General features: G+C 37.2%; 1 protein-coding gene across 2 annotated transcripts in view; it reads right to left on the minus strand.

Annotated features, from left to right (window-relative positions):
- The window catches only part of LOC149538775 (polyketide cyclase/dehydrase/lipid transporter), a 249,549-nt gene that overhangs the window by 106,645 nt on the left and 120,106 nt on the right, over positions 1 to 22,798 (minus strand). For both annotated transcript variants that reach the window (XM_089800099.1, XM_089800098.1), the window contains exon 7: positions 5,056 to 5,283. In XM_089800099.1, coding sequence (XP_089656225.1) covers positions 5,056 to 5,283 — 228 coding nt within the window. The remainder of the gene's footprint in view (positions 1 to 5,055; positions 5,284 to 22,798) is intronic.

The following is a 22,798-nucleotide window of genomic DNA, read 5'->3' on the forward strand; positions in this document are numbered from 1 at the left end:
TTTGAGGTCAATGAATCCATTTTAGAAGCAAGAGAAATCATTGCCACCCAAAAACGTTTCCAATGGAACAAATCCCATGCAAATCCATTGAGAAAATCTCAAGTTATAATCAAAATCGGGTTTTTGGAGGGCAAAAGCATGTTTTCTTCAAAAACGGACCTTTGGAAGCTCAATGCATATGTTAAAAACATGTTTCTCCAAAATCGGACCTTTTTGGGTCACATTCACATTTTTAAAATATGCATCTCTTCAAAAATGCACTTTTTGAGTGCCATTACATATTTTAAAACATGCTTATAGGTAAAATCGAACCTTTTGGAGGAGGAAGCATATTTTAAAATGCAACTCACATTTTAGATGTTTAGACATAAAAACTTCACTTTTCATGCCATAGCATCAAAAAGGTCCACTTATGATGAAATTTTGATGTAATGACGTCAAAAAGGTCCACCAAAGTAAGCTTTATATGTAGTGACATGAAAAACATCCACTTTTGATGGATTTTAAATGTTATTGCATATAAAATGTCCACTTATGAAGACATTAAGTCATTCAATTCACTTAAAATTATAAAAATGTTATAAAATGGGTCATAAACAATATTTATTTATCATATTATGAAATATAATATATAAACATCATTTTAAAACATATTTCCAATAATCACAGCGATTCATGCGATTCACGCGATTCGGCAATTCGATTCAAGCCAAACGATTTTTGTGAATTGGTGAATTGAATCAGCAATAAAGGGTTTATGAAATAAAGGGTGAATTGAATCAGCAATAAAGGGTTTTTTAAATTTGCCAATTCATAACCGATTCATGGCCGATTCACGATTTGATTCGGCCTTGTCGATTCCGATCTGATTCTGATTCTTGTTACTTTGTTTTAAAATAACATTTAAATAAACATTTGATTTTTAAAACCAAAAATTAAACTCAACTATATAGTTATATAGTTACTTTGAGTGAAAAATTAAAAAGTAAACTTAAAATTATAACATAAAGTGCGCTATAGTCACTTCAAGTTAAAAATTTAAAGTTAAAGTAACTTTAAAACATAACAAAAAGTGAATATAAGTTATATTTTTTAAAAAGTGAATATCAATTTGAAAATATAACATCATATTTTGAATTCGTGCTGTTGCACCTAAAATGTCCACTTTTGAGATACTAAAATGAGCATAACACTTGATTGACAACTCCGATTGACCTCTAGGTTAGACCGAATTGAAGGGAAAAACGAAAGGCATGACATGAGAAAAATCGAAGGACTAAAAACAAGAAAACACAAACTCAAAAGCAAAGAACGGACTATGAAAGCTTCAAAAATCAAGCAAAGGCTCAACAAAAAACAAAACAAAAAAGACTTGACGAAGGCCTTCAGTAAAACTATTTGATATTTGAATTGAAATAGATCAATCGATCAACATTAAATAGTTAAATATCAAATTCAAGCTTAGAGAAATGCGAAACTAGCTTGAAAAAGTCATGTGTTGTTACCAACATTTTGTGGTGACAAAATGTAGGACAACAAGTTAGAGGACAATGTATTGTGTGTCTTTTGGATACAGGTGCATCACATAACTTCATAAGCGCACATTCGGTATTAAAGAGAAATTAACAAGTTGATGATATACCCGAGTTCAAAGTTAGGATAGTAGTTGGTAATAGATTAGGATGCACAAGGAAAGTGTCAGGGCTTTTGATTCACTTTGATGACTTCCTATTAGAAGCAAATTTTTATGCTGTTGATTTGGATGGATTGGATGCCATATTGGGAAGGCAATGGTTGCAGACTATCAGTAGGTACACAGTTGATCATGATAAGATCCAACTAGAATTCTTACAGGATGGCCGATGGGCGATTCTCAAGGCCATGCCAGAGGGTGAACCCAAAATGATTTCAGCTCACAAGATGGATGCTATTATGAGGCATGATGACATTAAGTGGGCAGCACACAGCTTCATTTTCTCTAAGGTTGTTTTAGGCTCAGGACAATAGTTTCACTATGAGATTCAGCCAGTGCTTAATAGGCACAAGAGATTTTTCGAAGATATACCCCAGAGTATTTCCCCAGATAGAGGGTTTGAACATATCATTTAGTTAGAGGAAGGCGCCAAACCCGTCGTAACCACTCCTTATCGTCACCGCAAGCACTATAAAGAGGAAATAGATAGGACAATCCAGGGACTATTAGACATGGGACATATTAGACCCAGCCCAAGCCTTTTTGCTTCTTCGGTAGTTTTGGTGAAGAAGAAGGATGGCACTCTCCGCATGTTAGTTGCTGATGCACTTTCCAAGAGACCTTTAGTAGTAGAGTGTTGTGTCATTTCAAAGATATCGGCAGATTGGAAGTCCCAGTTACTAGTTGAGTATTCTAAGAATACTCGAGCTTGTCAGATCATGGATGGGTAGCTCCAAGACAAGGATAGGATCCATCTCATGCTTAAGTCTAAGCTCAAGGAAAAAATCATGGACTCTTCATGATGCACCATCAACCCGACACCCAGGTTTCCTCAAAACCTATAAGCAGGTCAGAGATAGGTTTTCATGGAAGGGCCTCAAGGACAGTGTCCTTCAGCATGTCAGAGAATGCTAGACTTGTCAGCAAAACAAGTCAGAGCATGAGTTTTTGGCTGGATTATTATAGTCTCTCCTTATTCTACCATAGAAATGGGAGAACATTTCCATGGACTTCATTAGAAGATTGTCAAGAGTGCAGGGCAGAGATTCCATTTTCATAGTTGTGGACAGATTGACTAAGTTTGCTCAGTTTTGTGCTATAGCAGCAGATTGGTCGGCTTCTCAAGTAGCCGAGTTATTTTTTTAAGAGGTTGCTTATGAGCTAGACTTGACAGATGATAGTAGAATCTATAATAGTTTTCACATATCTCGCCTCAAGAAGGCGATTGGTCAGCAGGTAGAGCCTTCCGTCGGATTATCCCCACCTGATGAAGAGTGAAAACTGGTTTTGGTTCTAGTCGACGTGATTGAGATTAGGGAGAGGAAGCTTTGTAACAGATCCATCGAGGAGTATTTAGTCCACTAGAAAGATTTTCTATATGAAGACACCACTTGGGAGGGTGAATCAATCTTGCAGCATCTGGCACTAAGTTTGCTTGAGGGCAAGCAATTCTAGGAAGGGAGGATTGTAATGTCCCATTTTCCGTGCTAGGCCTTATTGGCACCTTGTTGGTCTATCTCCCCATTCAAACAGGCTAACAACATTGATCATGAGGATGCCAGCCAGTCACAGGAGTTTATTTGGTTTCGTTGGGGAAATATTTAAGAAGAGCTTTGCTATAGTTAAGTCACTTTATTTTATGAAGTGGATTTATAAAGTTACTTTATAATTTAAAGTCATTTTATAACAAAAAGTAACTTAAGTGACTAGAAGATGAAAATGGCTTTTATCCCACATTGCCTAGTTTGTACTTTCCCACATATCGAGGATATTAAAGCAACGAGCTCCTTGGGATTATCACCATGAAATATAAAATTGTTTTAAAACGTCAAGGTTGCTTAAATGTGACTGGTTGCTTAAATGTGACCAAGGACAAAACCCCTCGAGATGTTTGAGATGTTGGACATAGCCCCAGCATCTCATTAAAAGTTGTGCTCAGAATTAGGAAAGAGAAATCAGGCTTCAATCGGTTTCGTTTTCAAATTAAGTTCGCTAACATTTCTAGCATTTGGAAGTCTTGATTATACTGAAAGGAAATCACACTATTTGTTTGCACAAGATGTTTAGACACCAAGGATCACTTGGCTTTCAGTTTGAATCCACTAAGACATCAAGGGAGTCCATTATCACTGCTGTATCAGTACCGAGTTGATAGCAGAAATCGCAGGGTCAGTACGGAGGCTTGGGGAATATACACATCTGCTATATCAATCCGTTTTCAATCATAATCTCCAGCAACCGCAAGTAGCTCTCCTCCTTCAACATGAACATGTAGATTGATTGAGAGAGGCATGGAATAGCATCTTGGAGGTATTAACTCACTGTCATCTGCGGACAGTGTAACTGAACCATAGGTTGGGTAGCACCTGGTCACAGAGTGCAGTTATAGACCTCAGCAACAGTATACAGAAACCACACACCCCTACAGGAAGTCGGGTCAGCTGTTGGTGGAAGGGCAGATGGAACACGGGCACCAGAAAGGGGTCCCGCGGGAAGCAAACTCCCCTCACGCAGAGTGTCCAGGTTCCTTATAGAGTTGATTCACATTTGGTTATACTACAGATTTACATACATATTGTTGCACTTCCTAATTTTATTTTGTGTAATTGCAAGTACTTTTGGTTATATGCACACATTTGATTTAACGCATGAAGAAGCTTAATACATGATCAGACTTATCTTGTGAATTTTCTGTGATTCTTTTAAATTACTATTGCCAACGTTCACACTACTAGTTCCACTCTCTTCTTTTATTTGGCATTTGATCAACCACTTCCTTTGCTCTCCGGGTCTGGTTATTACAGTGGATATAGAAGGCATTTGTGTTTCATCAGTTATTCATTATTCAAGTGCTAAAAAGTTGCATTTACTACATCACCTATAGCGTCTTATATTTTAAAAAGTTTCAGTCTCTTACTAGTGCACATTGTTACATCGCTTTGATATCAGTCAATTTAAATAAATCAAATACCTCAATCTCATCAGAAATGATTTTTTTTTCTGAAGATAATTTTGGTCAATTACATGATTGTAATGTTTGTCAATCGACACACTTTTAAGATGTGACATTTATATGAACATGATTGAAGATAATTTGTGGAACTCTCATTGTGATTCTCCATGATGATACTGCCGGACATTAGATATGAGCATACAAATGAAATGACATGTTATAGTCTATTTCTGTGGGTGATTATTTTTTCAGTTAAATTGTACACTCTTTTTCTATTTGCTTGTGCATGTTATTGCAGTTTTTTTGGGCATGTGAAGAAACAGACAATGTGAAAAGCATCTCATGCATAATTTTCTCTTTTGTTTTCCTAGATTAAAAGAGACAAAGCATGCTGATTGGTGGAACTTGCCTCTTCGACTATAGCTTCTGCAAGCAAGCAATTCTTTTGCATTTTTGTTTCTACAACATACTTGAGTAGTGTATGTTGACTTCCCAGCTGCTCAAGAATCCAGTTCCCCCGAAATGAATCAAAATCTCCTTCAACTTGCTCGAAAAGGATTTCATGCTCAGGATGTTCCCACAAGTCTAGCACAATTCGTGCATGTAGAACCATGTATAGAAGACCTTTGCAACCTTCCTGTAAAACAAACAGTTAATATAAGACAATGAAACTTTGTAAAGTCCAATATAGTCATTTCCAACTTACATATCTGATTTATACTTGAAGCAAAATATCTAGTGAGAGTAAATTATTCAGGAAGTTGGTTTTAAATGGCATACAAAAGAACTCAAAAATCAGTAGAGAAATGGAGGAAGAAAATTACTATCCCCATCCATGGTTACATATGGACAACAGAAACTGAGTAACTCCATCCAAAAAATCCTTATCTCTACAGCATTCAGAAGGGTCCAGTTTACAACCAAGTCTGATTATGAAGTCAACACTCGAGAACAAAAAATTCTAAATACTATAAAAGGTAGATGAGAATAAAGCCCCTTGTGTTAGCAGCATCTGACTTGGTCATCACATAAAACATAACCTTTACCATTACCTATCACAAGATTAAGTCTAATAGAAACCTTGCCAAAGGAATGTAAACATCTTGGGATGAAATCAGACAATAGAAATCAGTTGTTGTTAAGAACAGAATGTTTGACTTTCATTTATGATTTTTTTCTTATACCCTGCTTATTTCAAGATAACAAATCATACAAGAGAGTTGCACCTCTAAGCTATTACATATATAATTTCCTCATTCCTGACAATTGTGTTTCCAAAAACTATCCTAGACCCTTTCAATATCAAATGTAGGAAATCTTGTTCAAACTCTCTCACTTTTGAAGATTGTGCCTGTGCAGATAGTACATAGCTAGATAGATTCTCTGGGTTGGAGGAACCCTGGGCAAGTTCGCAGATCACAGACTCATTGAATTGAAGCTCAATACTCACAAGTCTCAAACTTGGACTGCATGAGCAGGCAGTAAAACTAAAAACAAACAAAAAGAAACATATAATTTTCTAACCCGCACATACATTAACATTTTTATAATGCATTTTCCTATTTTAAGCTTATTTTCATTGCCCTATTACTTCCAAACTGTTTTTGCTCTGCTTGATTTTTTACTGAGGAGCTGATATGGTGGGACTAGACCTAATTTTGTATAAACAGGGAAATGACGAAGGGTTGGATCTAACTTACACATTTCCAACTACTTCAACCGTCAAGTCAAGATAGGTTGAAAATCTTCATTTTTTTCATTATTTTTACAATTCATTCTTAAAGTTTCACACTTGTCTATTTAAATCTGTACATTTCAAATTCAAAAAGTAAAAAATATAAAGTTAAACCTATAAGTTTACCATTTTCCCTTGAATTTGTTAATGTTTCTTTTATTTCAATTTTTCATTTTTCTTGAATTTTTGTTAGCGTATTTGCTTGAATTTTTCAAATATCGTTTTAGTATTATTTTTTATTGCTACATGAGGTAGGATTTACAAGTTAAGCTAATAAGTTTCACAAAGGAAACATTCTTCTTGGAATAAAGAGTTTCTAGGAGTATTGTCAAGAATTTGGTGCAGAACAAAGATCTGAGCTTTGTCGTCGGTAGAAATTGTGCATCGACTGACGGGTCCCTTCGGTAAAAGTCTTGTTATGTAGCCGACGGGTAAACAGTTTGTAGCGGGCATAATGTATCTAGCCGACGGACTCCTTCGGGAAAGTTCTTCGGAAGGTATTTATAACCCCTTCGGAAAACATTGTATGAGAGAGATCTTGCCATTGTACTGTGGGCATATGCGAATAATAATAAGAGTTCTGCTGGTTGCTGTTCATGTTCGTATTCTTTGTCTGTGTGCGCTTCTCAATTAACCTATGCGATAAACATTTGGCGCCGTTGCCCGATGGACCTGGTATGCAGGCAGGCGGATATGAATTAAATACCGAATCAGTTGAACAAAGATAAGAGTAAGCTGAAGGAAAAAGATGACATACGCATTGCACAAGAAAATTTAATTTTAGCTCAGCAAACAGAGCGACGAAGGAGATTCCAGAAGATTGCCGACGGAAACAGGAGTGCCGAAGGATTGTTGAAGGAGACTCGACAACGGCTTGAGTTGGTGGAAGAAGTGAGGGAGGAGTTTCTGAACCTACATACGCCACAGGAAGAGAATCCTGATGGAAGGAGATCGACTCGCACGGCTCGGAGTGCCGATGAAGCACGAGCGTGGAGTGACCTCTTCGTCCGAGATATACTTCCGAAACGAACAGCTTCGGTTGACGAACCCTCTTCTTCACCAAACAGCACGGGTGTTGAAAACAACGCGGAAGCAGAAAACAGCACGGGTGTGCAAAACAGCGCGGGTGTTCAAAACAACGCGGGAGCTCAGAACAGCGCAGGTGCTCAAAACAGCGCGGGAGTGCAAAACAGCGTTGGTACACAACAAAACCCCCAACATATAGTGATAATGGCAGGTTCGAAGGAAAAATTGCCTAAATTTGATGGTGATGAAGCAGCTGATCCCATTCAACATTGTAAAACATGTGAAACGATCTGGAGGGCAAATGGCATAACAGAGACAAACGAATGGATCTGACAATTTTTTGCTACCCTACGGGGTGTTGCGATTGATTGGTTTACTGATGCTGATCCACAGAAATTAAATAGTTGGGATAATATTAAGGAGTTCATCGCGGAATTTCAACTTTTGCGTGATGATAATGAAATTGTAGTCGAGATATTCAATACCAAGCAAAAGAAGAATGAAACAGTACGGGTCTTCGCCAGGAGATTGAAGGACTTAATCAGTAAAATGGAGAATAAGCCGGCAAATGGCCTCCAGAAAAGATGGTTCATTGAAGGCCTTCACCCGAAGCTGCGAAAAAAGATGAAGACCGTGCCACCATCGACATACATTGAAGCGTACAATTGGGCAATGAACCTCGAAAGTGACCAGAAGACAAAGAAGACCAGCTCATCAAATTCAAATAATGATGACCCTTTAGGAGAAGATAGCAGCGACGATGACGAGGGCAGCAACAAGAAGGTCCGTGCCCTCCAGAAGGACATGATGCGGATGAGGAAGGAATTCAAAAACATGAATAAGGAAACTAAGGGCAATGACCTATGGTGCACGAAATGTAAGAGAGAAGGCCATACGAAGGGATCCTGTCTGAAAGATCAATTTTGTGAAATCTGTCAGATCCTGGGACACTCGGTAAAGGAATGCCCTTTCAATTTAAAAACAAGGACACCGCAGCAAGTGTTCCTGTCACAGGAGGCATCCCCATCAAGAGGGAATGGGAACACCAGTACAGAAGGTGCCACATCAGGTGGATACAGAAACAACCGGCGCGGTCCAAACAACAACAGTAACAACAATGGTGGCAACAACAACAATGGAGGAAGGAGTCAAATTCAGTACGATGCGAATGGTCGGCCAATTGTTCAATGTCGCACATGCAATCTGTGGGGTCACTTCGCCCGAGAGTGCACAATGACGAACACACTGAAGCTGCTATGCCGATGGTGTGGCCCTGGTGATCATGATGATACTAAGTGCCCGAAGTTCAGAATAAACTTGATTACCGTAGGGACAGACGAGGAAGAAGTTTTGGCAATCACTCGGAAGCAAGCGAAGCTATACTCTGACCCAACGGAAGAAAAGAAGAGACTGGAGGAAGCAAGTGCAGAGATCCAGAAACTAACACAGGCAGAAACAACACACCTGAAGGACTCGCCAAGTACCTCAGTCCGGAACTGTGCAGAACAGAACATTGTACGGCAAATATTGCAAGCTGAAATACCCGTCAGGATAAATGATCTGTTGCTAACTATGCCTCAACTCCGTACGGCCCTCACAAATATAGTCCTGAGTGCTAAGCAACCCATAGAGCAAGACAACGAGAAACAGGGGGGTACAAGTGCAGAAGATCCGATGTTGTTAGCTCTCTCATCTGGACGCTATCCGGCGGTTGTTGAAATGGGCATTCTCGGGACTGTGCTAACGGACACGATTGTCGACGGAGGATCCAGTGTCAATGTGCTACCAGAGGATACTTGGAAAAAGTTGGGACGGCCGACATTATGGCCACCTACCTTCCAGCTGCTAACGGTCAATCAACATGGAATCAAGCCATTGGGAATACTCACAGCGCAACCAATGACAATCGGAACACAACCATTCCTGTTGGACTTCGTTATGATTCCTCTCAGGCGGAAGGGGTACGATGCTATTTTGGGTCGGGGGTGGCTGATACAAGCAAAAGCAAAGCACAATTGGAAGAAAAATACTTTATCACTCAAAAGCAAAGGTCGGAAGTATGTCATCGATCTGCACACTCAGATGGTTGGAGAAGAAGCTCTATCATCGAATTCTAAAGGAGAAGACGATGAGAGGAGGCAGATTATGGAACCCGATCAGGAGGGAGTCCTACGATTGGAAGGAGATGACGATCTGGATTCAGTAAATGGTCTTTACCACTGGCAGATAGAGGATTACGAGCTCTTTCCAAGTTGTAATATGCTAAGGATTGATGAAGGTAAGAAAGAAGAAGGAAATGAATGTCCGAAGGAACACAGAGAAGCCAAAGGAGGAAATGACTGTTCGAAGAAACACAGAGAAGTTGACGGAGGAAATGAATGTCTGAAGGAACACGGAGAAGCCGAAAGAAGAAATGAATGTTCGAAGCAACACAGAGAAGCCAAAGAAGGAAATGCGGATATCACTGAAGCTGAAGGACAGAACATACTGTACGAACCCAAAAGAAGGAAAAATTCTACTGTACGACTACGCAAGAAGAAAGTATTACGTCGAACCACAGATATAGCAGAAAGGTACCGGCAGCAAGGAAGGCACATGATACGGTCTGCATAGGCAACAAAGAGGAAGGGTTCAATAAAAGTTGTAGCAGTACAGAGTGAATGTGTTATAAACGGACAGAAGGGGTAGCTGACGGAGTCCATGGTAGCGAACTTCGGGAACAAACTAGGTGATATGGAGATGACACAGAACAGGTGTAGCAGGTTTCAACTCGAACAGTGGAATGAGATCAGACCAGGAAAGTTCAAAGTTAAGTGGGTCGGGCCGTATCAAATCTAGGAAGTCGGGGACAATGGAGCAATCAAATTATGGACTTTGGATGGACACGAAGTGCCTCAGGTGGTGAATGGGTCGAAGTTGAAGATATATCACGAGCGGAAGACTTCTGCGTCAGAAAATGGCCTTCGGGAGACCCCTCCGTCACTACAAACCGACGGTGACGACGGTCGAAGGGAAAACTGACTGCTATTTTTTTTTGTTAAAAAAAAATATTTTTTTTAAAAAAGGAAGAAGAAAAAGTACCGTACGGTTTTCACAAGTCAAATATGGGCACCGTACGGCTTCCTCAAGCCGTATGGATTTCACAATGAAGAAACACCGTATGGCGTATGGACTTCACACATCCACCGTACGGATATCTCTCTGAAGATGGAAAATGGCGTACGGTTTTTAAAGAATAAAGTTTTGTACGGTCTTTAGGGTAGAGTACCGTACGGTACTTAGTATATGCAGGAAGGAGCACCACCGTACGGATTTCACCGTAAAGGAATACCGTACGATTTTAACATCTAAAGAATGGTGTATGCTTTTGTAGTACGGTTTGTGTAGTACGATTTTTGTAGTACAATTTTTTGCAGTACGGCTTTTTTTAGATAAGGTACGGGTTTCAAAATTGAAGTACGGTTTTAAGGCAATGTAGGATTTCCACTTTCGAAGTTGCTCTGTGCCTTAGAAGATTAACGTACGGTTTCTGGAACAAAATTTGTTAATTTTCATTGTACGGATTTTCCAAGACGGTAGGATATTGCAATACGGCTTTTCCAGAAGATTGAAATAGTGAAGATGCCTTCAGATTTGTTTCATCAAAACCCGTGTGCAGGAAGGAGGCATCCATATGCGTAGAGAGCTCAAGAGGAGCTGATCATCCAGTTGGAGGCAGTGCAGCGAAACTTGGCTCAGGGTACCGAGGAGTTGGAAGCAGAGAAAGCAGCACAGGTGGCTATCAAGGTCAGCTTGAAGAGTCAGTATTGTGTTAGCAAAGGCTATAGATGCAACGGGATGAATGCGAAAGTGATATTGTTGTATTAGTTGTTTGAGTTTTGTTCTGTAGTCGTCAGGAGACGACTTTTCTTTTTGGGGGGGATGATGTCATCGGTAGAAATTGTGCATCAACCGACGGGTCCCTTCGGTAAAAGTCTTGTTATGTAGCCGATGGGTAAACAGTTTGTAGCGGGCATAATGTATCTGGCCGACGGACTCCTTCGGGAAAGTTCTTCGGAAGGTATTTATAACCCCTTCGGAAAACATTGTAATGAGAGAGATCTTGCCATTGTATTGTGGGCATATGCGAATAATAATAAGAGTTCTGCTAGTTGCTGTTCATGTTCGTATTCTTTGTCTGTGTGCGTTTCTCACTATCATGTCCCCTTCTTACACATAAACCTCTTTGTCATGCAATTAGTCTATGTTCATCCCGGTACGTTAGTTCTTGTTTCATGACGGATGCTTTTGTAGCCAATATGTGTTCAATGTCTTGGTAGGGAGTTAAAAGTTTATTTTATTATTATTTCCCTTTGTTGGCAAAGTCTCTTATAAAATAAAGTTATTTTATTTAAGTCAGAGACACCAGCATTTTGTAGCTACATTAACACCATTGTATCTTATTTGTCTTATTGGCTGCATGTGATGGAGTTTGTAACACTTGAGCTCCTAAGGATTTTTGTTCAGCACCTTGGTTTTGGAGGAAGACATTGGATGGAATCACTTTTTCTGTGAACAATTTTCATGTTGTCTCAGTGACTGCAGGTTTTCCTAAGGATGCCAACCTTTAGGAACCAGTATTGGACGTGGCCCAACTCTTTGTGAGTCAATCTCTTTCCAGGTTCACCGTGGAAATTAGAAGATAAGTCTAATGAGTTTATGATGGTGGTGAAAGTTAGACTTCAAGTGTTCTAGTGCAAGGTGGATATTCAGCTATGTAGATAATATCTGAGAATGATAAGAACAGGTTTGTTCTATGTGCAATATTGAACTGAGGAACACATCGCACTGGAAGTGGAATTTTCTGTGTGTTTCAAGTGCAAATTTGACCTTGTTATATATATGTAACAGAAGTTATGGCTAGTGGAGGTGAAACTACATCATTACCAATTGCTAGTGCTTGCTGTAAAGGCTGGTTAGGTGATAATCTCAGGTTTGTGGTAATGTGGGTGAAAGAAGTGGGACTCTCAAAACATGTTTGTTCACCACATTTTTGGTACCAACATCATGGGTTGTCTGTTACCCAGGAAAAAACCTTCGAAGGTAATCATGGGGCAGAGTACTATATTCATTGAGAACAACTTCAAGCATACTCCTAGTCCAAATGTCAAAAATTATTCAGTCTGTCCTTATTTATTTTAATCTGCAATATTGCCCTTAAATAGTGTTATTGTAAGGAGCATTGCTGTTTGCATTTGTGAGTGCATTTTGGTGCACAAGTTTCCAAACAAGACGCAAAACTGTATTTGTGACTTCTTTGAGTATTGCAGATTGATCTTATTTCTAACTAGGTTTGGAAAGACTCGGTTAATTATTTTATATGTCATGAATGAAATTTATGTGGACAAGGTATCCAAATTATCTTTTGCAAACAATAGACTGCAGACTTTATATTGAGTAGGGTACCAATTTGGCAGTGATCTTGAAATTAAGTTTGTCAAAGGTTCACTATTCTATCCCATGGTACCAGCTTGGTCAATAAACATTTTCAAAAATTTAGGTGAAACGTTGAATAGGGATATTTCAGTGGTATCAGATCCTCAAATCTGCTATCCTATGAGTTATTTCGATTTGAATGCAACAATACTGTAGAGAGCCACAAGAAATTTGGAGACCGCCTCTAGTGTCGAAAGGTAGAACAGTTTCAAAACTTATTAGGGCTTCTTCAAGCACAGACAGGTTGCTGAAATGGCAGATGATGGAGATAGAGAAGTGAGGATTTAAGAGGTATCTGAATAGGGCCAGAACAATTAGCTGATGTATGGAAAAAAATTATAGCAGCGATATAGAAGTTAAATGCAGGGCAAAGGAGACCACAAAGTCATCCGAGTGAAGGTGGTAGAGCAGCCAGTTTCCTACGAGGTGTAAGAGCACCTACACATACCTAGGATAAACCATTAATGCCTATTTTTGCTGAGAACAATGGTGAAGTGGAAGTGGAAAATGCTAAGGTAGTGGTAGCTATTCCAGGCAGTGTTATGACCACACATGCTGAGTGGGATACATTTCTGGAACATGCCAAGACAGATTTGAGTTTTGATCAATACATGGGGCAGCGAAGAGAATGACAAGAACCACACAAGATAGAAAGCTTAGAATTCAGAACAAAGATTTGAAACATGCTATGAATAAATTATCCCTTCCCATATTGAATGGTGGTGATTAAACATCAGCCCGTGCATGGATACACAAGTTGGATACGTTCTTGACACTTTGACTCAAAAATCACACAGTTAAATCCTGATAGCAATATCACAACTTAAACTCATGCCAGAAACGGAAACCATTAAATTTGCTACCATGCCTTTATATGGGCCAGCATATGATTGGTGGCATTATGGGCTTGTTACAAGGATCATGGGATGATGAGCTCTTATAAGGACTTCACTAATAAATTGATCACACAATTCAACAAAAAGGGCATAGAAGTCTATTATATGGAGCCCGTCTAGCTGAAACAGAGTGGGGCATCAGATACTTGCATTGATGAATTTCAGAGGATTTCTGTTATGGTGCCTGTTATGACAGAAAAAAGGAAGGTGATGTTATTTGTTGAAGGGCTGAATCAAAACTTTAAGGGAATTGTGAAGGTGTTGAAACCAAACATCTTGCATGATACCATCAAGATGGCTCATGATTTGGATACTTCATCATCTATAGTGCAGCCCCCTAGAAAACCCTTCAAGTGGTCAAAATCAAATCTGAAATTTGTAAACCAGAAAAAAAACACACCTTCTAAAATGGATTTAAAAACCAGAAATGAGATGAGGAAATAGTTATGCTTCACATGCAAGGAACCTTGGACCCCTAACTGTAGGTGCATTGGAAAAGGCAAGATTCCTTATATTGAGGTTGTTTCTGATTAGGAAGGTGAGCAGAATAATGACAGCAGATCTGAGGGCAGCAATGAAGAGGAAAACAACAAGCAACCTAAGATTGAGAAATTGGAAACACATACTTCAAATCACCCTCCTACTATTGTCCACTTTCTAGAGTACCTTTAGGACATTCTTTCCGCTTGAAAATAGTTGTTAGAGGGAAGCAAATTGTTTGTCTTTTGGATACAAGAGCCACTCATCACTTCATTAGTATGACATAGTTTCAAATAAGTAGGTTACCAGTAAAGGAGGTTCCTAGTTTTGGTGTTAAGGTTGTAGGTGGGGATCTTCTTAATTGTTCTAAGAAAATCCACAACTTTAAATCCAGTTTGGTCATTATACATTAGTGGCTGGCTTTTATGTCATTAAGTTGGATGGATTAGATGCTATCTTGGGTTTACAGTTGCTTCAAACCATTGGCAAGTGCATGGTTGATCATATTCAGAAACAATTGGAATTCATGAGAGCTGATCAGCTGATAGTCCTCAAGGTTATCACAAATAGTGGTCCTAAAATTGTATCAGCTGATCGGATGGAGGCTATTATGAGGCATGATGATATAAATTGGGCAGCATAGTGCTTTATTTCTTCTATATCCACTTCAAATTTGGGGCAGCAACATCACATAGACATAAGGATGTGCTTCATAAGCACAAGGGGTTTTTTGGAAACATACCTCTAGGTAGACCACTTGATCACAGATTTGAGCAAGTCATAGAGCTTTAGGAGGGCACTAAGACCGTTATTACTACTTATCGCCATTCTAGGCATTTTAAGGAGATTGAGAAAACAATCAAGGAGTTATCTCCAATGAGACACATTAGACCCAGCTCTAGTCCATTTACCTCTTCAGTGGTCTTGGTTAAGAAGAAGGATGGGGCACTTCAAATATGTACCAATTAGCGGGCCTTAAATAAGAGAACCATCAAAAACAGGTAACCTATCCCCCACATTGATGAGTTGTTGGATGAGTTGCATGGGGTTGTTTACTTTTCGAAGATTGACCTTTGTTTGAGATACCATCAGATTTGTGTCTGTAGGAAGGATGTGCATAAGATAGCATTCAAATGCTATTATGAGCACTACGAATTCTTCATGATACACTTTGGCCTCACTAATGCACCTACTACATTTTAGTCATGTATGAATCACATATTTCATAAGCAATTGCATTAATTTGTCTAAGTGTTCTTTGATGGTATCCTGATATTTAGTAAAACTTGGGAAGAGCACTTGCAATAATTGAATGTGGTATTGAGCATTATGGAGGAGCAAACTTTATTTGGTAAGGAATCCAAATACGACTTTGGTTTGAAACTATTGGGCATATGATAGAAGCTAGTGGGGTTAAGGTCCATGAGGAGAAAATATAAGCAATTTTGGTTGATCACCACTTAGAAATGTTTCTGATTTGAAAGGATTCCTTGAACTTTGTTCTTACTACATCAGATTTGTTAAGGGGTCTTCTCAGCTTGTAGCTCCACTCGCATACCTTACCTAAAAGGGTGCATTCAAATGGTCAGATGAGGTAGAGGTGATTATTGATAGGCTAAAGAAGATTATGACTTATGAGTACTTGTCTCGTGTTAGCACTTCCAAATTTATCTCAGCCATTTGTATTGGAATGTGATGCTTCAGGTGAGGGTATACGCACAATGCTCATGCAAGATAGACACCCCATTGCTTATAAGAGTAGGAAGCGAAGGGAGAATGAGAGATTGTACTCCACCTATGACAAGGATATATTGGTCATTATGCATGCATTGGAAAAATTTAGACAGTACCACATAGGCAAGACATGTGAGGACAAATCAAAATAGCTTGTGTTATATACTAGAGAAGAAAGAGTTAAATGAGAGGCAATAGAAGTGTGTTACTAGCGTTCAAGCTTATGATTTTGAAATCGAGCTTGTCAAATGGAAAAAGAACATTGTAGTTGATGCACTTTCCAAGAGCCTTGTTGCTTTGTGTTGCTCTATAGCCAAGATTTCAGCTGATTAGAAATCTCATCTTTTAGTTGAGTAATCCTAAAATACTTTAGCTCCTTAGCTTGTGGATGGACAAATTTAGGATGATGGTATAGCGTTATTGATGACGTGATCTATTAAAGAACAAGATTTGTTGAATACCTGAATCCAAACTTAAGGACAAGATTATGCAAGTGGTTCATGATACACCTTTAGTGAGTCATCCAAGTTATTTTAAGACTTCTAGAAAAATTAGAGAGAGTTTCTCTTGGAAGGGCCTCAAGGATGACGTCCTTAAGCATATCTAGGAGCACTTCACTTGTCAGTGTCCCCTTTTTTGGCACGTCATTGTAGTAGGCTCGAGTCAATTCATTGTAGTGACTCGTGAGCAAACAAGATGATTTGGGGATCTCAGTTGTGGACTTACTATTTTTATTAAAGTCTATTTCGGGTAGTTGCCATATTTGGCAAAGTAGATGGTAGCATTGGTAATCGGTCATCACTTGCATCAGATGAGGCTATTTATTATGTGAGCTCATATTTATTTATTAATTATTAAAGTTTATTTTATTATAAAAGCACTTTATTATTATATGTTACAAGTGATGTTGTGATGGTGAAGTTTGGTTTGGTAAACAAATGCCTTCCAAGGATTTGTAATATGAGCTCACTGTGAAGGAAAAAGCATTTGATTATCTTATTTGATTTTGTTGTCTTGGTGACATGTGTAATATCCCCACCAAAATAAGAAACATATAATAAATAATATATATAAATAATAATATCACATAGGATACTACATCTTAATAATAATTTGTTATTTAAAAATAATCTTAATATACGTCATTATTATTATTAGCTATTGATATAATAATAAATTAAGAATATAATGGTTTTAACTATTATTAAATTATAATGTAATAAAATTAAATTAAACTAGGGTCACACCCTTTCAAGCATGATAAGTATATAAGAGATATCAAATACTTTCTCTTAGGGCATGGATGGATAAATTCATTTCAATTATCTCCATCAAAATTCTTCCATGGCCATTAATATTTAGTCTTAAACCTAAGACCGATTTGGGCACATTAAAATTGGTATCAAAGCTGGTTTTCCTACCAGCCTGTAGACTTTGTTTAAAAGCAGATTTCTAAAATTTAATCGATAAGACTGATCAAACTATTGCTTAAACAATAATAAATAAACAATCAAACAACTAAAACGATCAAGCCAACAACCATCAGTGGCAATTAATAAGATGTGGGAAGGATAGGATTGGATACTATGAAAGAGAAAGCCAAACTATCAATATAGAAGAATATGGAGTGCTCACCTCTGTGGACAAATCTGAAGTATGTTGAGTAAGCTTCAGTTTGCACTAGCGACTCCATCCATATGCTGGATATTTCTATTCGAGACCAAAGAAGGATTTACAAATAGAGCAACTCAGCCCACATCACTGAGCCAGATTGTTAAGTGCCAATCTCATAAAATCTATGTGATATACAAGTCTATATTTAGGGGAATATCTCATACAGAAATCATTAATAGTAAACGCTAGATAAGGAGGATGAAATGGATACTTTTGACAAAGGGAATCTTAATTAAAATTGAAGCAACATTCATGTCATATTTAGAAGAAAACAGAAGAATACAATATACAGTCAGTGCAAGGAAGTAGTATCAACTTACTAGGATCAATTTAAGGTAAGTAAGAAGTGAGACAATCTAAAAAGGGATGTTACCAATATTCTTTCCTCTATTTTTAGGAAAGAATCCAAATATTCATTAAATGGGTAATGGGAACAATGAAACTCTAACTACACTTCTATCTCAAATTGGAATAGTGATACCAATAAACTCAAATCAACTCACGCATTGATTGTAAGCATATTGGCTTAGATCTATGACTAATTTCTAAGCTATAAGGGCAAATAGGGAGCTCACAAACTCCTACGCAATCCTTCAAAGATGAGTTTGTACACAAACTTCCACAACTAGATAATTTTTAATTCTAATTTCACCACCAGAAATGGAGCACACAGACTTCCATATATAATAATTTTTAAATTCTAAATCTCTAAGTTATTCCAGCACACAAACCGAAAATAGCTATTCTATGTAGGATCTAAATATAAACAAGTTTGCATGAATTCAAGAAAGCAATACAAATTGTAGACACTGCCTACAATTTGCACTACCAGAAGCGCTCCCAGACACAACTTCGAAACAAATTGCTTCTTTTGTTCGCTTCTCTCTAAAACTTGTACAAATAAATCATAGTTATACTTACAAAAATCCCGTAGAGTTTGCTTGCATATAAAAAGATGATATTTGCAATGGAAGGCACTCCCTTATATAGGAAAAGGAGTGAGAGAAAATAGGAGAAAAAGGTGGAAGAAACTCAAACACCTCGACTAAATCAAAAAGCAAAGAAAACTTACTCAATTACATTGTTGAAGGCACATGTAAATCAATTGCATGCAAATCAATTATACACAACATGTCTTCTGAACTACAAGCAAAAAGTTGAAAACACACTAAAGAAAAATGATGAAAATGTTGAAGTTATTGAATGTGAATGAATCAATCCTATAGATTATGTTACATTCCAATTTTTGACCTAGCTTGAAATATAGCCGTTAAGGTTTGCATGAAGACAATTGGCAATTTAATTTGATATAATTTGGCGAAATGGAAGCATGTTGAAGGGTGAAAGCATTGTCAGAAAAGAATTAGGCAAGGCATCACCATCACTGGGTAGACAGGTAAAGGACCTAGCTAGAATGCATTTGCAGAACTTGAATGAGTTATTTAATAATTTAATTAAAAGAATTGGGATAAAATATTAAACGTATATTAAAGGATTTTAAATTATCTTTTGTCATACTACTTTTGATAATCGTTTATAAATGTTCATTTAAATATAATCAAATGATTTGGCACCATTATTATTATTTAATAATAATTTAATAGTTGTACATTATAATAATGATCGAATTATAATAATTGTATTATTATAATCTTTGAATTTTAATCTTCCAATTCTTTCCAACTTCTTATTCTTTTCTTTCTTCTTAGTAAATTTAATATTTGGTATCCGAATGATCGTCTTGGGTTGGAAATCAATTTAATATTTTGGCATTCAGAACTATGTTATAATCTTTTCATTTTGATTGTTTCCTCTTCTCTTTTTAATTGATTTATTACCTTCGGGATTTAAGTCGATTTTAAGATTGGAAATCGTATGGGTTCTTGTAACCGTAGGAAGCTGTATAGTCAAGCCTTCCATTTTAATTGAGCCACACATTCAAGATCGAACTATTCTTTTATTCTTCCTCCGTGTCAATGCCTGTTATCGGAAGTTCTCAGTTTTACAAGCTCTGGAATTCGAAGCTTTTTCTGCACACAATCCATCACTAGTTTTACCATCTCAACCTTGCCGCAAGTTGTGGAATAGGGAGAAAGGAAAATACCAACATCAAAGTAAGCAGGAGTCATGTAAGGCTTATGATTTTTTTGTTCTTGTACCATTAATCACTAAATCTATACCATAATCCAGTATGCCGAAATGATATCATGTTTAAGAAATGCTGAGTCTATAGCCAAGGCAAGGATATATGCATGTTCTCCACCCTATTTCTGAGTCGGCTGTGAGCTTGGAATATCCAATGGAGATTGACTGAACTTGAAATAATTTATAATTTTTCCAAATAAGAAAAAGTTGTGAAGCCGTCTATTTCCTTTCTAGTCTAAAAATCGAATATTACTGGTTTAACTATTCTATCCAGTGTCTCATTAATAATCTCCATTTTAGTTTAAACCTTGAAACATGACATAGAATCTTGAGTAATGACTTTGATCAGATTTTTTATACAATCATCTTTGCCTAGTAAATATATATATTCCACACCAAGGAAATCATTGGTGAAAACCATTAAAAATGAAGATGTGCAAAGCTAAAGCAGTGGATAGAAACACGTTACATAAAGATAGGTCAAAGAATAATTTAAACTTGTTCCATCTCTTTCCTTTTCTGATTTAGTATTTTTCCCCATAGCAGGCTATGCATAGCAGTTTTGTGAATAATATACAATATTAGTGGTTGGTTTTTCTGAAGTACACATTCGAGTAACCTTGAAAATACATCATTTATTAATCCAAATGGTAGTTGTTTAAAACTTGATTAATTTTATAAATCAACATGCTTTTCTGAACAATCCAGAATTATATCAACACCAAGGAATTCACCGGCTTGATGGCCTGAATGGTGAAGAGGTGGAGTTAGTCTGCTAGAACGCGGAAAAGAGATCCAATTATGAATACATTAAATAATTTAACATTCAATCTTTAAAGAACATAATCATGTAACCACGACTTGTGAAATGTTGGATGCATGTATAAATGGTTGAACTGGTTGATCTGAGAATTCCTAACACCTGGGATCCACCCGACTGTATAGCCAAGAAAAAGGGTGACGAGGTGAAAGAGAGGATCTCTGTAACAATATGAATCAGTATCAGTTATGTCAATTACCAATAAACATTTAATAGGAATTAATAAATAGCTCATGCACTTTCCTGTTATTGCGATCTCTTGCTGCCAAGTTGCATGGTGTGTTATATATCATGATGCCCAATGGATGGAATAATGTCCCTTGTCAATTCCGAGTAGGGAGGGCCTTTCTTGTTAGAGATCATGTGGGGATATATTGTGGTCTGAGGTTGGGTGGTAAAGCCCCTAACAATATTTCACCTCTCTCAAGATGTCATATATGTGTCAAACAAAGATAAGCCATGCATTCAATTGTTTATCGGAAACAGGTTTTTATCATTTTTATTTATGAGGAGGTAAGATTGAATTGAAGTATTTCAATGTTATCATCATTTTACTTTCATATATATGAATATTGAATATAATTATTTATCTAATCTTGAGAAACTATCATAGATAAGTAATCGGAAGGAAAAGAAATCTGAAGCCCTAATTGATTGGGTGACAGCTGGAACCTTAAATGATACAGTGGTATTGAAAGCCCTAGTTGAATCCGTTGTCGTGGAAGCCTTAATTTGAATCCGTAGTCGCGGAAGCCCTAAAATAAATCCGTGGTAATGGAAGCCCTAAGTGAGATAGCAATATCAGAAGCCCTAAATGAACCAAAGGTAAACAATGCCCTAATTGATACAGTGGTATGTGATGCCCTAATTTAGAATAATAGTAGTATTTGATTTGATTTTAAGATAGCGGTTTTTAGATGATAGTTGTCATATGAAATTGTTATAGTGTATTTGTGGACTAATCCGGGTGGTTGCAGAAGCATCCCTAGTTTGATTCGAACTCAATTTTCTAAGGTATGTGGTTTTCAATTTCTGTAGTAATATCATTTGATGGAAATTCAAGTTTTTAGTTAAGAAATTTTGTATAACTGTTTTTAACGGTAAATCTTATTCACATGAACATGAATGTTGTAACTGCCTTCCTATGAAATCGAAGTTATAATTGTATTCTATGCTTATGTTGAATGATAAATTAGATCCGGAAAACCAGATGTCACAGATTATTAGAAAAGATTTTGAATTTGGCAATGCGATTGCAGATTATTGCAGGATCAAGAATTCCTATATTTCGAGCCACTGCATTCACTTTAATAACTGTGGTGTTGCATCTTTTGATAGCTTTATGATTCTCTTTGATGAATTGCCAGTTGTCATTTGAAAACTTGAAGTAATCACGTTTTCTCTCATTCCATAGTTATTGTGAATTCTCTTTTATTAGATCTGCACATTCTAGAATTTCTAACACTTAGAAAAACCTTCTCAATGATGTCCGTCTTTAAACTCAGAACAACTTTCCCATTAGCATCTTTAACTAATTTTGTTTTTGAATCGAACTGATTGGTGCATTCCCACACGAACTCAAGTTCTAGTGCAGCCATTGGGAAAGTGGAGACCAAACAAATGTTGCTTATATTGATTTGAAGCATGTCTTCTTGACAGAATGTCTCTATTCTTTGAAGAAATTCTGAAATATCTATATGACCAACTTTTGTATCCCTAATTCCATCATATGAGGATGAAACTTGGGCTAGAGTGGTATGAGTCAATTCCTTGTTGTTTTGATACTTCTTTTTATATTTACCTTTGGAAAGTGAAGATTCTTCTGACATATCTTGACTTGAAAGAGTTCGCTACAACATGAAAATTCCAAAGAGTGAAAACATCTTCTAATGAGGTTGAATCCATGAGGATTTCAAGATTTGGACAATAATGACAAATCCACAGAGGATAAGTGTTCTAGGAATATTTAGATACTTTTTGAACACTTAGATAGGTTGGAAAAGACATGGACAACTTTTTTGGGCAAAAAGTGGTCAAAATTAGGCTTTTTCAAATAAATTGCATATGGGGCAAAATGTGAGTTTTGACTTGAATGGCTATGAATGCAAGTAGATGTAGCTTGGGGGCATGAAGATAGAAAACTTCATGTTTAAAAATGAGAATTTTC

The sequence above is a fragment of the Cupressus sempervirens genome, chromosome 9 (assembly GCF_028749045.1).
Source record: "Cupressus sempervirens isolate cs-2001-9-10 chromosome 9, ASM2874904v1, whole genome shotgun sequence".
NCBI classification, from domain to species: domain Eukaryota; kingdom Viridiplantae; phylum Streptophyta; class Pinopsida; order Cupressales; family Cupressaceae; genus Cupressus; species Cupressus sempervirens.